Source organism: Dunckerocampus dactyliophorus, chromosome 8 (assembly GCF_027744805.1).
Source record: "Dunckerocampus dactyliophorus isolate RoL2022-P2 chromosome 8, RoL_Ddac_1.1, whole genome shotgun sequence".
NCBI classification, from domain to species: Eukaryota; Metazoa; Chordata; class Actinopteri; order Syngnathiformes; family Syngnathidae; genus Dunckerocampus; species Dunckerocampus dactyliophorus.
In genome coordinates this window covers 29326856-29349310 of record NC_072826.1, presented here as the reverse complement: position 1 = coordinate 29349310, position 22455 = coordinate 29326856, and the positions used below count along the sequence as shown (strand labels likewise).

Here is a 22455-nt window from a genome sequence, read left to right as displayed (position 1 = left end):
CTCGGGCATGTTGTGCTGTGGCGTTTGAAAAGTCCAAAAGGTTTGCCGGAGACCTCTGTGGTGTCACACCGGCTGCTCGGAGCGTGTGCAGAATACAGTGCACCTTGCTGGGCCACAGCAAGTGGCTCCCTCCCCTCTATACTCTGGTTCTCCTGATAGTAGTGATGTGGTAGTAGTAATGTCATGATATTTGATTAGGACAAATCTACAGGTACACTTGGTCAAATCCTAAGTTGCTCCAGTCTTTCTTAATGAATCAACTTACAATTTGATATTTGAAAAATGTTACGCTATGAAGTCCTTGTTTTAGCAGTAGCAGTAGAAGGTTACTACCGTGATTGCTTTTATTTTGAAGCTTACTTCGCTCTGAACAGGAAGTCACTGTGTGCACGAGTTATGCTGGAATTGGAAAAAAAAATAGCATCGCATTTTTGCACGTTGGACCACAATAGATAGGATTCTTACTTTACCTTGAGTTGAATTTATGTCAAAACATGACGTTAGTAAAAAAAAAAAAAAAAAAGTAAACAAACAAACACACACGAGGCATAATTTCCCTCTGTGGTGTCAAGGAGGCGACGACAAAGCAGCGACGCCGGGGTGCAGCACCATAATCAGCTGCTTTTTGCCGCGCAGCTTCCGTAGAGGAAGAACGCTCCCCTCGCCCACAGTGCTGCTAGCTAGCCCTTCCTCCTGATTACCGGCACATTCGCTGCATGATGGCCGAGGGAGGCGGACCCGACTCGGGTGGCGCGGCTGACTCCGACTCGGAGCCGGTTGCCGCACAGATGCCCGCTGCGTCAACCGAAAACCAAAAACAGACTATCGGCGCGCTGGTGAAAACTACACTGAGAAAGGGCGATGAATGGTGAGGATGTCTAGCCGGGGGCCGATTACGCCGCTTCGGCTAACGCTTGCTAGCCACGAGCCTAGCTCCAAACCGGAAATGCTAACATGCTACAACAAGGAAGCTAACACCGTTTATAGTTGATACTGTGTAACGAAACATTTCTGTACCACTGAATTTTGTCACAATGTGTAACATTTTTTTTATCGCTAGGTAGCCAAATTTGAATGTTCCTAACCGGCGTTAAAGCCTTTAATAGCGTTAATGGCTTTAGTCAGCAAATATGCTCAACTAACAAGGTGGCTAGCCTATTTACACCAATGTAATTGTTAGCTTGTTAGTATTTTCGTGAGAAATCACCGTTGATGCTAGTCTGTCGATGCCGGTTCCCACTGGTTCAGAGCACGGGCCCTGTGTTCCGGATTGTGGTTCCATCCATCAGTCGGTTGATTAGCCAAGAAGACCCAGAGTCATTGTAACTACCTGACATTGCTATTATGTATTATGTAGCCATTAGTGAAGGTTACCCCTCCCTATCATTCGTCCTGTTAAAGAATTCTAATCTAATCAGACGTGCAAGCAATTATTGAATGTGTCAGCCCATTTAAGCTCTGAATTTGAAGAGTCAGCTCCAGAAATGTTTCACGTCAACGGGTTGGATAATGTTAAAGTGGAAGTGTGTGGTCGACAGTACTGTGAAGTAGCGGTTAGCACAAAAACAGTCAGGAGGTCCGGCTTTGAATCTGTGGAGTTTGCATGTTCTCCCCGTCCTCCCACTGTCTCTAAATGTGAATGGTGACCAGTCCAGGGTGTACCCCACCTCCCGCCCAAAGTCAGCTGGGATAGGGTCCAGCTAAGTTCATCTTTCGCCCCCGCGTCTTAAGCAAAGCAGATTTACGATGGGGATGAGCTCAAGATGTGTGGATATCTGCAAATGTCAAGGGACTTTACTCTTGCGTAATACAGTATTTTCTATCTATGATTGCAGCCACGGTGTATATTTTCTCATCACTTGCGCTTTCACTTTGTTGCTTTCATCCATGTGGTGTGACCAGGTGTGATTTTCTATAGGTATCTTGTGGACAGCCGCTGGTTCAAACAGTGGAAGAAGTACGTGGGCTTCGACAGCTGGGACATGTACAACGTTGGCGAGCGCAACCTCCATCCAGGACCTATTGACAACTCGGGGCTGTTCTCAGGTAACGGGCGCCAGTCCATTCATTTTCAATGGAACCTGCGCGAAAGGGAGGTTATCGCGAGTCACCGTCCAGCCAAGCGACACGGGAAATTTGTGCGTGTTAAATTTGTAAACTTGGGAACTTGTTGGCGCCAGAAATTTGTAAACCTGGGAACTTGTTGGCGCCAGAGTGAGCATATCAGGTAAGTTTAAATTAATTTACACGGACATTTATGTAAAGCTAGGTCACAACCGGGCGATTTTTCTGGCCGTGCCCCAAATCGCTCGTGGAGAACGTAGTTGTGCACTCGAGGGTGCACAATACAGTGTTCCCTCGTTTATCGTGCGGGATGGTTCCCAAAATAGCCCACAATAAGTGAAATCTGCCAAGTAGCCAACTTTATCTTTGACCGGGTTCTCCCTTAGCCAATATGGACGCAGAACACTGCGCGTTGTTACTTTTCCTCGCCGGTCCTGTCATCTAACCGCACTATGGAGGCTGAACAGGCATAAGATGACGTCGTCTTATTGCACAAACTATATTGGCCCCAAAACAGACACAGCACAGCACAGCCACCACAGAACTACAACACTCAACTTCCCACAATGCAATTCTTCTTAAAGGGCCAGGCTTGGCCTGTAGCAGCATTCATACGCTGTAAAAAACAAAAAAACAAAAAAAACCCTGCGTAACAGCAAGGCAGCGAAAGTTGAACTGCGATAGAGCGAGGGGACACTGTACAATAAACCATGGAAAACAAAGTCGTAGGCACCCCCGCAGCTTTAAAAACCCAAGTTTCCATCCGCACGGCCGACTTACCTGACACGCATGTCTGAACTAATCACAAGATTGTGCAAGATTAAAATGCAACAAGATTTCTTGTTGAGAAAAAAAATCGTGGGCACTGGGTCTGGGACGATAATAAATAAATGAATTAATTACACAATAAATGAAAATGAACTTGATCATTTTGCCGGTCTCGATATATTGCCATGTGCATGCGTGTCTGTTTTTTCGTCTCTCGCCGCCAAACAGGCAGGAAGAGAGTTCACTCTGTGCATTTAGTTTCAGCACCTTGGCGTGTTTGTTCCGTAGAACAACAGCATGAACGGAGTGAGCCCATTTGTTAGTTATACGGTCTCTTTGTTTGTCCCGGTGGGTGTAGACGGGGCCGCTAGCATACACACAGAGTGCAGTAAAGTGTAACGTAGTAGAAATTCTATGAGTACATTGCAATATATTTTCATATTTTATTTTATTGTACTTTTGTTTATTTATTTTTTTTATTTTTTTATTTTTTTTATTTTATTTTTTTTTTTTTTCCTTTCCTTTTTCCTGTACTTTTGTTTAAAGTAATGTTAAAGTAATAACATCTCGTTCTCGTAGATTCAATCCCGTGTGTTCTCTCGTCTTGTTAACTGAGTGTCTTGTGACACCCCTACTAAAACTGTAGGTGGGGCACACATACGGAGTCCGCAAAGTGTAACGTACGAAAAATGGACATTCTGCCCAAACCTGACACCAGAAAAACGTACAAAAGAGACACGTTGGCCGTACGGACGACGCGCGAAGACGTACAAAGTGTATGCGTTTGTTTTGCAACCTGAAAAAAACATAAGCGCCTGTAGAGTTTGCTTGACATGACAAAGAACCTCTGTAGCCGGTCTACGGCTCGAAAATCAGCACGCCACACGCGGCTCAAGTTTATCTTCAATACTAGAAAGATCTGGTACAAGCAACAGTACACGATCAACTACTTTGATGGCCCCCAAATTCCCGCCCACTCTGACAGCCAGTCAAAACCGTGGGAGACTCGTAATTCGCTCTGGATGTGAGTGCGTCGCTCACCGGTGTAGCCGGACACAGCCGCTCGTCGCCTCCCGTGTGCGGGGTTTGCAACGCTTTGGGGGTCTCGCCAGTCGCAGTGTGTGGAGCCCATTAAGCGCGGTGGTGTTGCTTCTCTAGAGCAGATCTTTACAGAAGTCATGTCCTCTCCCTTTTAAAGACCACGAAACGCAGGTCTTGAAAGAACACCTGATAGATGAGCTGGACTATCTCCTCGTTCCCACTGAGGCGTGGAATAAGCTTGTCAGCTGGTACGGATGCCTAGAGGGCCAGCGACCCATTGTCAGGAAGGTAATTTTGACTTTTGCTTTTACTCTTGCGCCTGCTTTTACTTTTGCTTCTATTTTGATTCTCTCTGGACGCCCTCCCCCTCGCTCCTCACAGGTTGTTGAACATGGCATGTTTGTCAAACACTGCAAAGTGGAGGTCTACCTGCTGGAGCTCAACCTGTGCGAGAACGACAACATGGACAATGTGGTCACGCGCCATTTCAGTAAAGCTGACACTATTGGTAAGAGACGGAGTGGCTTCACCTGTAGATGGCAGCAAAATGTTAAAGGAAATGTGCACTTGCCCATCATCCACAATCCTGATGTGAGAAATGAACACACAGTCATGGATGATGGGCAAAATTCCAAAAAAGTGCTCTCTTCCTTTAAAGAAATGCATTTTATACTTTTTTTTTTTTTTCTTTTTCTTTTTTCCCCCCTCCACAGATACCATAGAGAAAGAGATGAGGACATTGTTCAATATTCCGCTAGAGAAGGAGATACGGCTGTGGAACAAGTACATGAGCAACACCTATGAGCAGCTGAACAAGCCCGATAGCACTGTACAGGATGCTGGCCTCTTCCAGGGGCAGGTAACGTCATCCTCTTGAGTTCAGTTCAATGCCATTTGTTCACTATATAGGCTAATGCTAGCTACTTTAGCAACATTAAAAAGTAGAGATGCTCGATACTAGCTTTCTTATTGGTATAAAATACAACTATATGGTCCAGAGCTTCATTTCCGATATTGGTATTCCTGCAAATTTTTGGTCACAAACGGTCGTACGGGCTCCTCCATGCTAAAGAACACTGGTTCTTTGGCATGTCAGACAACCTCTGCGGGCGCTTAAGTTTTTTTTCCAGGTTGCAAGACAAACTTACACACTTCATATGTCTTTGTGCGTCGTCCGTACAACCGACGTGTGTCTTTCGTACATTTTGCTGGTGTCGAGTTGGGCAAAAATATTTTTTGGTACGTCGCACTTGCGAACGCCGTATTTGTGTTGTCCGCCAGACGTGCACCCCACGTACTGTACGTAATTAGTGCAGCCAAAGCACATTCAGATATTTTGCACGTCATCATGCGTGTCGAGCTCTTACTCCTTCATGGTCACCACAGCTACGTTCTCCACCACCAAAAAAACACCCCCAAAAAAATGTAGCAATTCGGTGAAGGCAAAAAATTGCACAGCCCAAAAAATGGTGCGTCCGGTTGTGACCTACGCTCTACTGCGATGTCACTGGAGGCATTTCACAAATAAACCCTGGTGGTGTAAAGGAAGACAAATACTGCAGTATGCAATGCATGTTATAGAAAAAGTGGCATATTTATTTTGAACATTTTGTCTCAACAAAAGTCATTCATGAGCAATAATCACCTCAAATTGTATAGTTCTCCTACAATCAACAAGTAAGACAGGTTAGTTTGAATACATTCACAAATAAGAATCCAATGAAGGAAAACATGCAATTTGGAAAGCTGCACATTTCTATGTGGCACCAACATACACAAACAATACAATCAGTAAAACTATAAACTGGGCTCATTCCACACATCACCCATGAATGCAGCATGAAGGAAAATATTAGATTAGAAGTAACAAAGACACCTTACTCCGCCCCCCCTCCCATAACTAATAGCTTTCATTGCAAATTACATATTTACAATCCAAAGGCCAAATTTGGTGATCGTGGGGAGCACGTCGTTAGAGGAAAACCGATATGAACAGATATCTCATTTTTATGGCAATATCGGCATCCCAAACAAAAATGAATACATGTTGGAACAGTGTGCTCAGGATGGACACTGATACGAAACATGAGTCACCATGAAACGGAATACGCTTGACTCATGGATGCATTAAGCAACATTTGCTCCACAGCGACTCTTGTTCTTTGCCTGTTGGATGAAAGTTTGGAGTGAAAATTCCTTGAAATCAGGATTTTTCTTTTTGATGAGTCTTCCCCTTCATTTTTTATGACAAAAAACTGATTTATGGAGCATAGACTTTTAGAGACTCACTTTAGAGTCTCTAAAAGACTTGTACTTTTATGAGATAAAAAGTTGAAATTATGAGATAAAGTCATAATGAGATAAAGTGTAAATTATGAGATAAAACAAATCAGAAATATGAGATAAAAAATATAAATTGTGAGACAAAAAAGTCATAATTACGAGATAAAGTCGTAATTACAACATAAGTCAAAATTATGAGATAAAAATCTCATAAATGAGAGTCATAATTGTGAGAAAGTTGAAATTACTAGATAGAAAATATAATTGTGAGATAGGAAAGTCATAAATATGAGATCAAGTTGAAATTTTGAGATTAAAAAGTGGAAATTATGAGAGGAAAATAATAATGAGAAAGTGGCAAATACAAGATAAAAAGTCATCATTATTATTATCATTATGGGATAAAAAGTGAAATTACAGAACAAAGAAGTCAGTGACGAGACAAAGAATTCAATGACGAGACAAGACAAAAAGTCATAATTTTGACATAAAAAATTGAAATTATAGTATAAAAAGTGAAATTACGAGACAAAGTCATCATTGCGAGATAAAAAGTCATAATTATGAGATAAAAAGCCTAAATTACGAGACAAAAAGTCCTAATCATGAGATAAAAGGTTGAAATGGCGATATATTAGTCATAATTATGAGATAGCAAAGTCATGAATTGAGTAATGACATAATGATAATGAGATAAAACTTGAAATTATGAGACACAAAACTGTGCATATGGGGCCTTGGTCACATGGCATGCGGCACACACAGAGTTTGTATCTCATAATTTGGAATTTTTATCTCAGAATTTCAACTTTGAACATGAAAACTCCACACAGAGATGCCCAAACGCAGATACAGCCCAGATCTTGCTGACTGTGTGGCCACCCTGCTAACCACCAGGCCACCGTGCGGCTTGGGATATGTGCACATATGGACCTGGATGGTTTTGGTCCTCATTTAGCTTCTTTTTCTCCTCAGGTGCTTGTTATCGAGCGTAAAAATGACGATGGGACGTGGCCCAGGCAAGCCTCCCATTCCAAGTAAACAAATAGCCTCTCTTGATTGTCCTTGTTCTGTATATGCGTTTTATTCCTGCTTTTGTCCACCAGGTCCAGTACAACACCATCCAGGGCTTTTACCACTTCGCCAAAACTGTCCTCCAACTCGTCAGCCAGTATCTCCTCGGCAGTCATCAATGGAAACAGCAGCTGTAGCGCTGGTTACACGCTCAACAACAGCGCCACCTCTGGCGGCAGGCAAGAGTCAGTATTCGACACAGTACTTGAGTAAATCATCCCAAGCACACAAATGTCAAATAATTTGATTCACACTAACGTGCAATCCAATTTCTAAATGATAATGTTTTTTTGAGTGTGGTGTAAACAAATTTGCTCTTGCTCCCCCCGGCAATAGTAAACACACGTCTCAAACTACACACAAACTACATGCAACTTCCTTTTTTATTATTCCGATTACGGATTAACGCCACTATAGAAATGTGTGTTTTTTACGCTCCCTTTTCTTAAACGATTATTTGGTGATGAATTGGAAAATGCTCATTGCTGAAATCATTTCAATCATTGCACACATTTTCATGTCTTGTATATCGGTAATGTTTGATAGGAACAGCGTGTCTAATGAACGATACGTAGCTATTTTGACTGACATATTACTGGTACACAACTATTGAGGAATTATGTGTAATTGTCTTTATTGCCATCTTGAATTGAATTGTGAATTATTTGTGAATGTGTATATACATGACTAGTCCAGGGTTTGCCCCGCCTCTCGCCCAAAGTCAATTGGGATAGGCTCCAGCATATCCCCATGACCATACAGTGGTGTGAAAAAGTGTTTGCTCCCTTCCTGATTTATTTCGTTTGTCTCACTTAAATGTTTCAGATCATCAAACAAATGTAAATAATGACAACACAACTGAACACAAAATGTGTTTTTTAAATAAAACTTATTATTAAGGGAGAAAAAAAAATCCAAACCTAAATGGCCCTGTGTGAAAATGTGTGCCCCCCTTATTAAAACATAACTTAACTGAGATTAATTGAGATCTATCAGTGTGGAAAAGGTTATAAAGCCATTTCAAAGCTTTGGGACTCCAGCCAACCACAGTGAGAGCCATTATCCACAAATGGCCAAAACATGGAACAGCGGTGAACCTTCCCAGGAGTGGCCGGCCAACCAAAATGACCCCAAGAGAACAGCGACGACTCATCCGAGAGATCACAAAAAACCCCACAACAACATCCAAAGAACTGCAGGTCTCACTTGCCTCAGTTAAGGTCAGAGGTCATGACGCCACCATAAGAAAGACACTGGGCAAAAACGGCCTGCATGGCAGAGTTCCAAGACCAAAACCACCGCTGAACAAAAAGAACATTAAGGCTCGTCTCAATTTTGCCAGAAAACATCTTGATCACCAAGACCTTTGGGAAAATACTCAAAAGTTGAACTTTTTGGAAGGCGTGTGTCCCATCACACATCCATCCATTTTCTATACCGCTTCTCCTCATTAGGGTCGCAGGGGCATGCTGGAGCCTATCTCAGCTGACTTTGGGCGACAGGCGGTGTACACCTTGGACTGGTAGCCAGCCAGTCGCAGGGCACATATAGACAAACAACCATTCACACTCACATTCATACCTATGGACAATTTAGAGTCACCAATTAACCTAACATGCATGTTCTTGGGATGTGGGAGGAAACCGGAGTACCCGGAGAAAACCCACGCATGCACGGGGAGAACATGCAAACTCCGCACAGAATTCCCTATGGGAGAATCGAACCCAGGTTTTCCCGATCTCCAAGCTGTGACTGTGTGTCCAACATGTTAACAACTAGACCACCGTGCGGCCGTGTCCCATTACATCTGGCGTAAAAATAATGCCGCATTTCAGAAAAAGAACATCATACCAACAGTAAAATGTGGTGGTGGTAGTGTGATGGTCTGGGGCTGTTTTGCTGCTTCAGGACCTGGAAGACTTGCTGTGATAAATGGAAGCATGAATTCCGCTGTCTACCAAAATATGAAGGAGTATGCAGGGCAATGATCCAAAACACACCAGCAAGTCCACCTCTGAATGGATGAAGAAAAACAAAATGAAGACTTTGGCGTGGCCTACTCAAAGTCCTGACCTGAATCCTATTGAGATTCTGTGGCATGACCTTAAAAAGGTGCTTCATGCTGGAAAACCCTCCAGTGTGCCTGAATGACAACAATTCCGCAAAGATGAGTGGGCCAAAATTCCTCCACAGCGCTGGAAGAGACTCATTGCAAGGGATGGCAAACGCTTGATTGCAGTTGTTGCTGCTAAGGAGGGCCCAACCAGTTATTAGGTTTAGGGGGCAATCACTTTTTGTAGCTTTGGATTTTTTTCTTCTTTAACAATAAAAAGTTACATTTAAAAACGTATATTTATAGTAGGAGGAAGATATTTTAAAAGTAGCTTGCAGGCTGAAAAAGTGTGAGCACCGCTGCCATGCATGTTGTTTTGCAGTGCTGAACAGTAACGTAGCCTTTTTTTTTTTTTTCCCCCAAACAGACTGGGGGGCTATAATTCGTACAGCTCCTCTTATAATTACAGAGAGTCGCAGTCCCAGCCTGGCCTGTGTGGTCTCAGTAATCTGGGCAACACATGCTTCATGAACTCTGCTCTCCAGGTAAAAACTACTACTTCAATGTATATCTGAGAAGTATGCTTGTATTTCCTGTTCCCATAATGCACCCTTGTGTTTGATTTGCTCTCAAAGTGCCTGAGCAACGCGTCGCCGCTCACAGAGTATTTTCTCAACGACCAGTACGAGGCGGAAATTAACCGGGGGAATCCACTGGGAATGAGGGGCGAGATTGCTGAGGCCTACGCTGACCTTGTGAAGCAGATGTGGCTCAACCGCAGCAGCTCTGTGGCTCCTCGCACCTTCAAAGTAAGTAAATGATCCACGCCTTCCACGCAGCGTATCTTAACATCTATGTTTATGCTTCTAGACCCAGGTCGGCCGCTTTGCCCCCCAGTTTTCGGGGTATCAGCAGCAGGACTCCCAAGAGCTGCTGGCCTTCTTGCTGGACGGACTCCACGAAGATCTGAACCGCGTCAAGAAGAAGCCTTATCTGGCCCAAAGGGATGCAGAGGGCCGTCCTGATGAGGTACAGAAATGACGGGATGGAGTGTGTTCTGATCGTACGACTAAAGATAACCAAACATCCTCTCATTTCCTTCCAGATTGTCGCCAAGGAGGCCTGGAAAAACCATCGCTTACGCAACGACTCTGTGATCGTTGACATCTTTCACGGGCTCTTCAAATCTACTTTGGTGTGTCCAGAGTGCTCTAAGGTGTCGGTGACCTTCGACCCCTTTTGCTACCTCACTTTGCCCCTGCCCATGAAGAAAGATCGGACTATGGAGGTCTTTCTTGTACGATCAGACCCGCAGTCCAGACCCACACAGGTGAGATGATCAAGATTAAAATAGGAACTTAAAGTCCATATGTTTTTTGGGCATAATTTTTTGCTTGCTTATAGTCTGATACGGCTTTTTTAATAAGAACGAGTAAGTCATCCTTTCTTTATTCCGGTTATTGATTAGTGAATTTCCGCAAAGTAGGAGTCCTTATTTATAAATGGAATACTGTTGTTTTTAGACTCGTTTACGACCTTCTAAAGACAGTTTTTAAAATTATTAGAGCCCACTAGACATGGAATAACACCTTTACACTCCTGTTAACCAATATAGTAGACATAAGAGAAAATAAGACAGAAAACTTGTTTACGACTTTCTAAATACTTTTAAACAATAGATCCCTCTAGACATGAAATGACACTCCTATAACCCAATATAGTAGACATAATAAAGTAAGACATAAGACATAAATAGGACATAATATTGATAATTCCTTGTTCATTTTTTACTTCTGGTTTCTGTACAGCACTCATCTACTGTATTACCCAATATAGCAGACATAATAACTCATATTGGCAAATATTTGTATATTTGTATATACGCCTTTTGAGTATTAAGTTACTGTGTGATGAATTTACTGTTGTTGGGAAAGTGTTTTTTGACAGATGACACCGTGAATCAGACTGTCATGTTATACTGGTATAAACAGTATACTGACTTCCAGTGGGTCGACAAGCTCCTTGTGAGTGTACTGATACAGCTCGTGATTGGCTCCTGTGGCATGACCTTAAAAAGGCGCTTCTTGCTGGAAAACCCTCCAATGTGACTGAATGACAACAATTCCGCAAAGATGAGTGGGCCAAAATTCCTCCACAGCGCTGTAATAGACTCATTGCAAGTTATGGCAAACGCTTGATTGCAGTTGTTGCTGCTAAGGGGGGCCCAACCAGTTCTTAGGTTTAGGGGGCATGCATCACTTTTTTTCTTCTTTAACAATAAAAAGTTTATTTAAAAGCGTATATTTATAGTAGGAGGAAGATCTTTGGTCATTTTTAAAAGTAGCTTGCAGGCTGACACCGTGAGTCAGACTGTCATGTTGTTGTACTGGTATATACAGTATACTGACCTCCAGTGGGTCGACAAGCTCGTTGTGCGTGTACTGATACAGCTCGTGATTGGCTCCTGCCAAAGAAGAGCTATTGATTCCTCACTGACTTGTGAGTGGCACAGTATTTAAACAATTAGTAGTAGTTCTGAAGTAAAGGAGATGTCACGAGATTAGGGTTCAGAGTTTAAGAAAAAAGTAGCGGCTTATACACGGGAATTTACGGTACTTAATGTTTGAATGTGAAAGATGGATTTGTTTAAAAATGCTTTTATTTGACCGTAACCCTGTATTCCAATGTATGTATAATTTCAAGGTCAATAGTGCACTTTTCTCTTACAGTATCGGGTTGTTGTTCCCAAGCTGGGTACGGTGATGGATTTATGCAGCGCCTTGTCCAGACTCTGTGGAATTCCTCCAGAAAATGTTAGACTTGACTTTTTATTCATGTGTGCTGTACACTCTCATAACTTGTCACATCACACTCTATTATGTGTGCTCAAATGGTCTTTCTCGTCTTAGATGGTGGTGGCTGACGTTTATAATCATCGCTTCCATAAAATTTATAGACGGGATGATGGTCTCAATCAAATCATGGAAAAAGATGACATCTTTGTGTAAGCCTTTTTCTTAAACCAACAATTCCTGTGTATGTTGTTGCTCTTGCGCTGTGATAGCTTGTGTGTGGTTGCCATCGCTGCAGGTATGAGGTGCAGGAGGAGGACAGCGAGAGGATGAACCTGCCCGTGTATTTCAGGGAGCGACACTCCAAGCAGGCCGGAAGCTCCACAAGCACCATGCTGTTTGGCCAGCCATTACTCATCACTGTGCCCAAACAAAACCTCATCGCAGACGTCCTTTATGACAAGATCCTACAGAGGATCGGGTGAGAACATACTCCACTCTGCTGATAAGCAGAAAAGCAGGCCTGGCTGCGTGAGTTACTGAACTTATCTGGTCTGATCTTCTGTGGCAGACGTTATGTAAAACGCCCGCAGAGCGCGGGTAGTGAGGGCAGAGCCTCGGCCTCGGCCACCTTTGCCAGCTGCAGTCAAGTTCCTGAATGTTCCACGTCATCGAGTGTCAGCACCAGCCTGGGTGGCTGCGGTAGTCCCTTGTCGGACAGGGCCTCCTGTGGTGCCAGCTCTAGTCTAGACGGCAGCAACCACTCTGGGGCCTGCACCGAAACTAACGGCCTTTATGATGGTAAGCTTAGTTGTCATGTTTATCATAAACAGTAGATGGGCATGGTTGGCAGCATGAACAAGTTACTTTGCTTTGAACTCTGATTTTCATGCCACGGTGTCGTATGTAGCATAATAAAATGGTAGAAGAACAACAATGTTAGTATCTTGAGTCGCACAGGAAATGGTCAGAGGTATCTTCAGCTTGCTTTAAAAAAGTGGGTCATCAACGCAGAGCCCTTGTTTACTCGCGGTATGAACAAACACAACGCAACACAACATGTCAACACAAACGGAACACACTATACAACTGCACCACACGGACTCTGCGGGTATCAAAATAACGCTTACACACTAACATACAGGAAAGACTGAACCCGCATCTACAATCCACAAAGCATGCTGGGTAATCTCACCGTCGCTACTCTTCCTCACATGGTGTTTTGCACTGCCTCAGATTCAAACTGCACTCTTCATTAAATGTAAGATATATTTGAGAAATTTGAGGTGAAAAATGTCCGCAGTTGTCACCCACTGATCTCTATTATATATCTGGATAGCTCATTGCCGATGACCTGTGAAGCCACATGGCCGCCCTATTGCCACTCGCAAGAAACTCGACAAGCTTTTGCATTCGTGGTGAACTTCTTTTATTAATTCGGATTGGACACACATTTTGCCTTAAGATGCCTGCATGTGCAGCTATTAACTGCACAAATCGCCAGTTCAAAGGCTGTGGACGAACATTTCACCTGTAAGTATGATTGAAATGTAGATTTAAATTAGATTTAAATGTAGACTGGGATAAATGAATTTCCGCCAAGTTTGGTTCCTTATGTATAAATGCAATATTTTCATGGTTAGAGCATAGAAAACTTGTTTACAACCTTGTAAATACAGGTTTTAACATTATTAGAGCCCTCTAGACATGAAATAACAACCCCATAGCCACCTTTACCCAATATAGTAGACATAATAAGGGGAAATTAGACACAAAGCATAAATAGGGCACATTATTGATAGTTCCTTGTTCATCTAGGTACACAAGTTACGATACGATTCAAAAACGATATATTTTAAAAACAGAATGATTCGATACTGTGTACAAACGATACAATTCGATTTGATACGATTCTATGGTTACATTTGTTGATGTAGACATGAATCTTACATTATACAATAACGAAGCCAATTCTTTAAAAGTGGCATTTTTACTGTATTTTCAAATGTGTGAAAGAGCACATCATATCCCCAAGCTTGCTGTGAGGCAGGCGTCCCCAACCACCAGAAACTTTCAGGCGCAATGATTAAAAAAATAATAATAAATAAATGTAAATAACTACGTCTAATTTGATGTAAATGGTAGGGGTGTCACGAGACCAGATGATGCATGACATTGGGTTTACGAGACTAGACAAGATTTTAACATTAATTCTAAGAAAAGTACAAGGAAGAAATATAAATATTTGACAATATATTGCAATGTACTAATTACTACTACACTCTTCTGCACTCTGTGAATTCTGCTGGCCCCGCCTCCACCCACTGATAGAAACTGTATTACTAAGAAGAGAGCTTACTCTGTTCATGCCGTTGTTTTATGGAACAAACTCACCAAAGTGGAGAAACCAATGCACAGAGTGAAACCTCTTTCTGCCTGTTTGGAGGTGAGAGACGAGGTCCCCAGACACGCATGCACATGGCAATATATTGAGACAGGCAAAATGATTGAGTTCATTGTCATTTATTGTGTGATTAATTAGTTTATCGTCTCAGGCCACTAGACATTTTTTTCTGAACAAGAAATCTTGTCATCTTTTAAACTTGCAAGATCTAGTGACACCCCTGGTAAATAGATATCTATTTTGGAAATATGGGCCATTGTTTTATTCAAAAAATAATACACAGTTATAAATACAATAGTATCTGCCCTCATGGCTGGACAAGACAAAAAAAAAAAAAAAAAAAAAAAAAAAGAAATCCCACACTTTTTGCATGGTTATGTTGTTTGTTGCCAGTGGCGACCTGTCCCACTTTGTTCAACGGCCCTTGAACGCACCATCTAACTTTCTCCCGCTCTGCACTACTAAACTGTGTTTTGGTGCACCTCTCTGAAAACCAAAGTCCAGGCTGGTACTGGTGGATGGTGGCTCTGTATTTATTTAGTGCTTTTAATTTGATGATGTTACTGTTTTCGTTTTACATTACATTACATTACATTACATTTTACATTAAAATCACATTGGTATAATGTAGGCGCTGCTAGTATTTACAGTCATGCTAAGCTACGGAGCATGTGCGACAATCCTTTCTCCGGCAGCCCAGGCTATCGTGTTGTTTGAGACAAACTGTCACTCGGTTGCTAGTCTTGGATACCTGGTGCACATCTCTACAATCCATTCATCTCAGGATTTACCACTGATTCTTATTGATCCAGCAGGCTGCAACCAATACAGCTGCATCTGTTCTTTATCTTGTCAAACCGGATATCCAGTCGCGTCCGTTTATCATTCACTACCCCACTCAATAGCAAATTGAGGCTTTTTAAAATGTTCCCAGGGGAGGAGGAGGCCATGGACCACCAGGTGAGTCCAGAGCCAGAAAACGATCAGTCTGACGAGGAGGAGGAGACGTCTGACTTGGAGAATGCGAAGAAAGAGGGCGAGGGCAAGCCGGGCTCCTTACCGGCCAAGCTCTTTACGTTCAGCGTTGTCAACTCCTACGGAACGGCCAACATCAGCGCGCTTCCCTGTGACGGGAACGTCCTCAAACTTAATTGTCAGTGTCTTTTTGTAGTTGCGCTCATAGTTTTTGTGTTGAAAGAGTTTTTTCTGACGTGGTTCCCTTGCTTGATTCATTCATGCAGCACATTCCACTGTGGCCATCGATTGGGACTCTGAGTCTAAGAAGATGTGTTATGATGAACAGGAAGCAGAGGTTTGGGATATTTGTATTTATTTTTAATGCGAAAAGCATTGTATTTCATGTTACTGTCGTACTCAGGCTTACGAGAAGCACGAAAGCATGCTACAGCCCCAGAAGAAGAAAGCCACAGTGGCTCTGAGAGAATGCATCGAGCTCTTCACAACCATGGAGACGCTTGGTGAACATGATCCATGGTAATGTATCACAACTGTAGCTCCCTCCCCCTGGTCACCGTTGTCACATTTCCACTGTTTTATTTTGCAGGTACTGTCCCACATGCAAGAAACACCAGCAGGCCACAAAAAAGTTTGACCTGTGGTCGTTGCCTCGCATTCTGGTTGTTCACCTCAAGCGCTTCTCCTACAACAGATGCTGGAGGGACAAACTGGACACCGTAGTGGATTTTCCCATCAGGTCTGCAGGCACGCTGCCTCAAAGTGGCTGTCACTGTTGCCACTAGATGGCGTCAAACCTAGATTAGGAATGAGGAAGTGTTTTTTCTCCAAGCAACAATGTGTCTGTATTGCCAGCGTTTTGTGCGTAGCTCCAATTTCCAGCTCAAGCAAACTTTCAAGTGTGCATGAGTCACTTGGGTAAGCGTTTAAAAAAAAAAAAAAAAGAAGATGTTTCAGCATTTGTGGTGCAAGCCATTTCCTCTTGTGCCTCTCTGGGAGGAACTACAGGTGAAACCCTTCCACTAAATGCTAAAAGCTTAGTTATGCTTACAACATTTGGCTTTACTGTCCAGCCACTCTGAATAACTATTGTTTTATCTTGGCAGTTTAAGTTTAAAGTTGCATAGGTCTATGGTGGTGGAGAGTGTGGCTACCATGTCAGTAATGTTTTTTAATTTTTTACCTTCCAGGGATTTGAACATGTCTGAGTTTTTATGTGACCCCAAGGCTGGGCCTCACACTTATGACCTCATTGCGGTGTCCAACCACTATGGCGGCATGGGAGGAGGCCACTGTAAGTCACATGATATGCTCCCTTTTCCACTGCTTGGTACCTATTTGGCTCGCCATGACTCTGTTTGCTATTCCACTGGCAAGCCAGGTACTGGGTAGGGCTGCAGACTGTAAACCTCGGGGGAACACTGGATAGATAGTAAGGTGTTATTAATCCTCAAAAATGAAAGCCGTAATGGTCAATGCCAGAGATGCACGATATCTTTCTTTTCAAACCGATACAAAAGCTTTGTGCTTCTCAAGACCAGTATGGTACCGATAAACAAAAGTGTAGTTTGTGCACGCCTGGAGGTAAGAAGGACTGGAACAAATTAGGATGTGACCAAGTGTACCTGTTGATTTGTCCCAATCAAATATCATGACATTACTACTACCACATCACTACTATCAGGAGAACCAGAGTATAGAGGGGAGGGAGACACCTGCTGTCGCCCAGCAAGGTGCACTGTATTCGGACACAGCCTCTGAGCAGCCGGTGTGACGCCACGGAGGTCTCTGGCAAACCTTTTGCTCGTTTGAAATGCCGCAGCGCTGGTGCTTCAGGTGTTTTTTGTTTTTTTTTTCTCCCTGCATCGCGGAGCGTTTGGTACAACATCCTTCTCCTTAAAGTCAATGTTTGTTTACAAGTGAGCTCACGGGAAGTTACGACAGCTCGTTAAAAAAGGAGCGCTTTATTTGCTCACCCCCACAGTACAGGTAATCTTGCCTCATTGGAGCGTTTTTTAAATGATCAGTTATCGGAGCTATTTTTAATGTTATCTGATTTGTTGGTATGATGTCATAATTCAATTTGTGGGACAAATATTTCAAAATACACCTGCATTGTTTAGTGGCACGATTTAAATACAAAGTTTGTCCAGTCCTAAAATTAATATTAAAATCTTGTGTCGTTCTCGTGGAACCAATCTTGTGCAACCAATCTCGTGCATCGTCTTGTCTTGTGACACCCCTCGTAATATTATATTGTTGAGACAATAGCTACCACAGGAAGTACTGTACAGAAACTGGAAGTAAACAAGGAACAAGGAACTCTCCCATTGCTTCATGTGTGAGTCTATAATATGTCTTATTTTCTCTTATTATGTCTACTATATCGGGTAATAGGAGTGTAAAGGTGACGATAGGGGTGGAATTTCATGTCTAGAGGGCTCTAATGATATTAAAAAACATATTTTGAAGATTGTAAACAGGTTTTCTATGCTCTAACTACCAAAATATTCCATTTATGAAGGAGGAGTCCTACATTGTCTTATCACAGTCGGGTCTGGAACCAAATAACTGCCGTATTGAGTGTGGGGATTCCAATAAATCTGCTTTGAATGACCCGAAAGACAATTTGCTTATGAAATAAACACCAAAATGGATACTACATATGAATGAATACACTAGGTCCACAACTTACGAACACAATTGGTTCCAGACGACCGTTAGGAAGTCAATTTGTTCGTAAGTCCAACAAAAGGTATTACCACCAATGATATAGGTACTACATGTACGTGTATACATATACAGTATCTGTGTATGTATGTAAATATGAGTTTGGATGTAGTAGTAATATTAAACGAGGATAATGGTAGAGGTGGAGGAGGAGGAGAAGTTATTGAAAAAAGGACAAATCGTCGTCGTCGTTAGACTCTTCTAAAAGAGATAGTTCAGGGGAAACTACTGAGGTGGAAGGAATTGGCGATGAAGGTGCAGACGTTTGAAGAATCTATCAATGGAAGTTTGTATGGTCTTCCTTTTCTTCTCCTCATAGATGATACGGTAGTACTGTAGAGCGCCATTTTCGAACAAATTCAAATGACAAAATACCGCAATTTTCGACAAAATACATGAAAATATAGACCAGTCAGCTTGCGTTCGTATCTCCGAATGTTCGCAAGTCGGATGTTTGTAAGTAGAGAACCTAGTGTACTCTAAAAAGTTATTTTCCTTTGCTTGTATGGACATGGTTCCTGTGCCAAGCCTGCAGTTAGGAATTGGCTCTTAACGTTTGTCTTCTCTCTGTCTGACAGACACGGCTTTCGGCAAGAATAAAGTGGATGGGAAGTGGTATTACTTCGACGACAGCAGCGTGTCGTCTTCCTCAGAGGACCAGATTGTGGTAAGCCTCAATTCCTCCCTCCTTCACGATACACAACGTCCTCATTGTGAGGGTTTGTTGGGCGTACATAAGTCCGCGTCCTTCTCACATCTCCAGCCTCGGTGTCAAGTGTCCCCGTTTTTTGTGATGTAACCCTATCCTTGCCGTCAACCCCCCCGACAGACGAAGGCAGCGTACGTGCTCTTCTATCAGCGCAGAGACGAGGAAGGCCACTCCTCCAAAACGCAGCCTTCCGCCTCGCTGGGAGGAGCCCCCGACGCTGCCGACGACCACATGGACACAAACTGAAGGAAAAGTGAATCGACGTGCAGACGCTGCTTTAGAGACAAAGGCTTCCACCAGACAAATCCATATTATCCCCGCCATAACCTTATCCTTTGTGATTTATGCCTGCTCGGGGGGGGGGGCCCGACTGCTTGTTAATTAGTCTGAAACCAGGAGGAGAAATATGGACGAGCAGAATGTTAGAAGCCAAACACACGCTCAGCTGGTCTCAGGCAGTGTGAGTGTGAGTGTTCCAAGGTATGTATGATGACATCTTCAGGCTCAGGTTTTTCGGACATGAGAGAATGAGCAGAATCATAAAAGGCAAACGCGTCCCTGAGGTTCCACCTGACTGATGTAAGGGAGCCACTTTGAATTGTTCATGAAGACAACAGCTGCCTGCTTCCGGCATGTAGCCGGGACATCTGTCATACATTCCCAAACCTTTTGAATTCATGTGACTTTTACGCAAATTGCGCCCCCGCTCGCCTGCCCGAGTACGTGCGGCAACGCAGCTCCGTGGTGAAACGGTTACGTCGTGTGCAGGGATGCTCCGATCCATCAGCCATCGATCAAACTCGGCCGACTTCCGTGAAAAAGGACGTGATCGGCATATGCCAGGGGTGGCCAAACTTTTTGACTCATGAGCCACATTGGGTTAAAAAAAACTGGGGGAGGTGCCGTCTATCTATAGGTGGCATCAAACAGAACGATGTACTTGCTCACGGTGCAACGGCACGAAAACAACACATCCACAGCAAGTTAATGCATCACCAAAATCAACAACCAAGTGCTAAACATAACACGGAATTTCACACTTATTCCCAGATGTGCGCAAGGCATGCTGGGTAGTCCATCTGCAACAACAATATGAACTATGAAGAATGAAAAGCTGACTATCAAGAGCATGTTTGCTCCTCCTTGTTTACTTCTCTCAGCACCACCTCAACAGATTTTGCGATCAAGCAAAAATGTGACAAGCACAGCAAAATTGGCAGAACGAGTACCACAAGCTACCCGGCATGCCTTGCGGTGGGAATATATGGGTACAAGCGTACCACAAGTCATGTTGCCAGATAGGCTTTCCATGTTAAAGGTTGGCAGGCCAGGTTAAGACGTTTGCCTACCCCTGGCATATACACCGATGACAAAAGTCCATCACCCGTGGCTCGTACTATTGCAGCATGCGAGCGTCTCAACGCCGGACACTCGCCCGTACGTGCGTGACAGAAGTCTCAAGCAAATAACTTCAAGAATAATTGAATTGATCGGACTGGATGACCAGTGGTGGAAGATACCGTGTGGTTTGCCGGCTGCTCTGTCACTTGGAGCCCCGCTGCAGTCCTGCTAGAACGCCATCGAACTATGTACTCCACGTGACAGCGTCTCCTTACAGAAGGCGTCTCATCCAAATCCACTTAATCTATGTGATTGGCATCTGCTGATTTCACTCATGGATGGATCGGTATCGGAATCGGCGGCATAAAAGCCTGATCGGAGCATCCCTAGTTGTCTTGATGTCTTACCGAGCACACCCCAGCTAGGAGACGTGAACTTGTGCAAAAGTGGGGCTTTATTTATAGGAGAAGCGCACTTTAGAAAAAAAATTAATACAATTGCCCCTCATCCACAATCCTTATGTGACACATGAACACTCATCTTTCTCTTCTGTGTGTTCTAAAGATATAAAAACAGCTAAAAAGGGGCAGCTAAGTGCACCTAATGGTTTTATGTAAACGCGAGCTGCATATCAATCAAGCTACAGCGACATTGTTACGCCCAAGAACTACAGTACGGGCGTAGCGACACCTCGCCACACCACCCGGCTAGCTATTAGCTAGCTAGTGACTATGTTGCTATGAGAAATCAATGCACCCAGGAAGGAAGCTATGCTAATGCTTAAAATGAGCGTGGATATCAAACCAGAAAACCTTGTTGGAGCTTTTGGAGGTGTTTTATAGGCCAATTGGCGTGTCCCATTACGAACATTATTTAGCTGCCTCTGTTTAGCTGTTTTTATATCTTTTTAGAAGGCACAGAATCATGTCTCGCATAAGGATTTCGGATGATGGGAAAAGTTCCCCCCAAAAAGCGGGCTTTTCCTGAAAGAATATTGCTCCTCCTGGTCAGTCTGTGTGTTATCAGATGGAGGCGGGGCTAGCAGCATCCAGCCAATGATGTTAGTGCACTGTGCTACATTGAATAGTTCTATCCAACTGGTAACCCATGAGGCACAGGTAAAGGACGTTAAATGCTGGCCCATGTCGAGAATACCATGCTTTGCCGTCCCAACTGGACAATTACGGCGTCATGGAATGCCGCCACCATTCCATCAGCAGCTAATCTTCTGTTGGGGCTCGCCCCGCCATCATGACAGCAATCCAAAACAAACCATCTGAAGAGATGTAAATAATCACACTATTTTAAATAGGTGTAAACATTCTTGTCCTCATATTTATCATGCTGATATCTACAGGATTTGTTTTTAAATGGGAAAATATCTACAATAAAGATGGATGCCTCAACACCACTGTGCTTCCCTTCCCTCCCCTCCCGTGTTTAAAAGTGCACAACTAAGAAAGACAAAGCCTGAAATAAACACATAGAACTTGAGCACTTTCTTATCGTCAGATAGCAGATGTCTGGCCCACGACGACGCTATCGCGTGCAAATGCATTCCACCGCCTTCTACCTGGTGGCCGTGTGTCTCGGGGGAGGCGTTGCATGAAAAGAAGGTACTTTGTCATGTTTACAGGGACCCCTACTGGAAGCCTGAGCTACGTTGCATGTGATACACCATGTGTTGACATGGAATACGGGAAAAATGTGGCAACTTACACCAGTAAATTATACAGCTTTCCATCACGGTGGTTGCGAAATCAGGTGTCGCAAGGGCATTTCCATGCTAGGATGGCGAAGTCTTCAGTGTGAGGTGTTGTGAAATGGATGGCCGTGATATTACAAGAAACAAACTAAAAAAAATTGAGAATTGGGGGGGCGGGGGGGGGTGTTATAATAATATAATGGGAATTAAGCCAAAATATTATGGAAAGAAAGCACCATACATGCTAACGTTAGCATGCTAACACCTAGCGTGATAGTGCTAAGTGTTTATGTAATAGTTTACCTATGAAAACGGTTAGAAATGCTGCTGTGCTAATGTTAGCATGCTGCCAATGCTAACATGAACATGCTAACACCTAGCATAAAGTCTTTATATAAGTGGAGGTAATTATAAGTTATTTACAAGAAGACAATATACAATTATTCAAAAAGAAAGCTGAAATGTTTTGGAAAATAAAAAAGACAGCAAAAATAGGACCAAAAGAGCAAAGTTGAT

General features: G+C 43.2%; 1 protein-coding gene across 4 annotated transcripts; it reads left to right on the top strand.

Annotated features, from left to right (window-relative positions):
* Positions 1-619: 619 nt before the first annotated feature.
* usp4 (ubiquitin specific peptidase 4 (proto-oncogene)) lies at positions 620-21640 on the top strand. 4 transcript variants are annotated; one of them, XM_054784975.1, is made up of 22 exons: positions 621-868; positions 1919-2046; positions 4031-4161; positions 4255-4381; positions 4587-4732; positions 7132-7175; positions 7263-7415; positions 9711-9828; positions 9919-10092; positions 10154-10312; positions 10389-10613; positions 12013-12096; positions 12193-12287; positions 12374-12556; positions 12647-12876; positions 15414-15632; positions 15721-15791; positions 15858-15973; positions 16044-16193; positions 16645-16748; positions 18763-18851; positions 19014-21640. In XM_054784975.1, exons 1-22 carry the CDS (start codon positions 717-719, stop codon positions 19137-19139), a joined length of 3024 nt encoding a protein of 1007 aa, XP_054640950.1. In that variant the 5' UTR covers positions 621-716; the 3' UTR covers positions 19140-21640. The 4 variants fall into 4 exon arrangements, with proteins under 4 accessions (XP_054640951.1, XP_054640950.1, XP_054640949.1 ...); XM_054784974.1 differs by having other exon boundaries at positions 7132-7193; positions 7263-7409; XM_054784973.1 differs by having other exon boundaries at positions 622-868; positions 7132-7193.
* Positions 21641-22455: the final 815 nt, after the last annotated feature.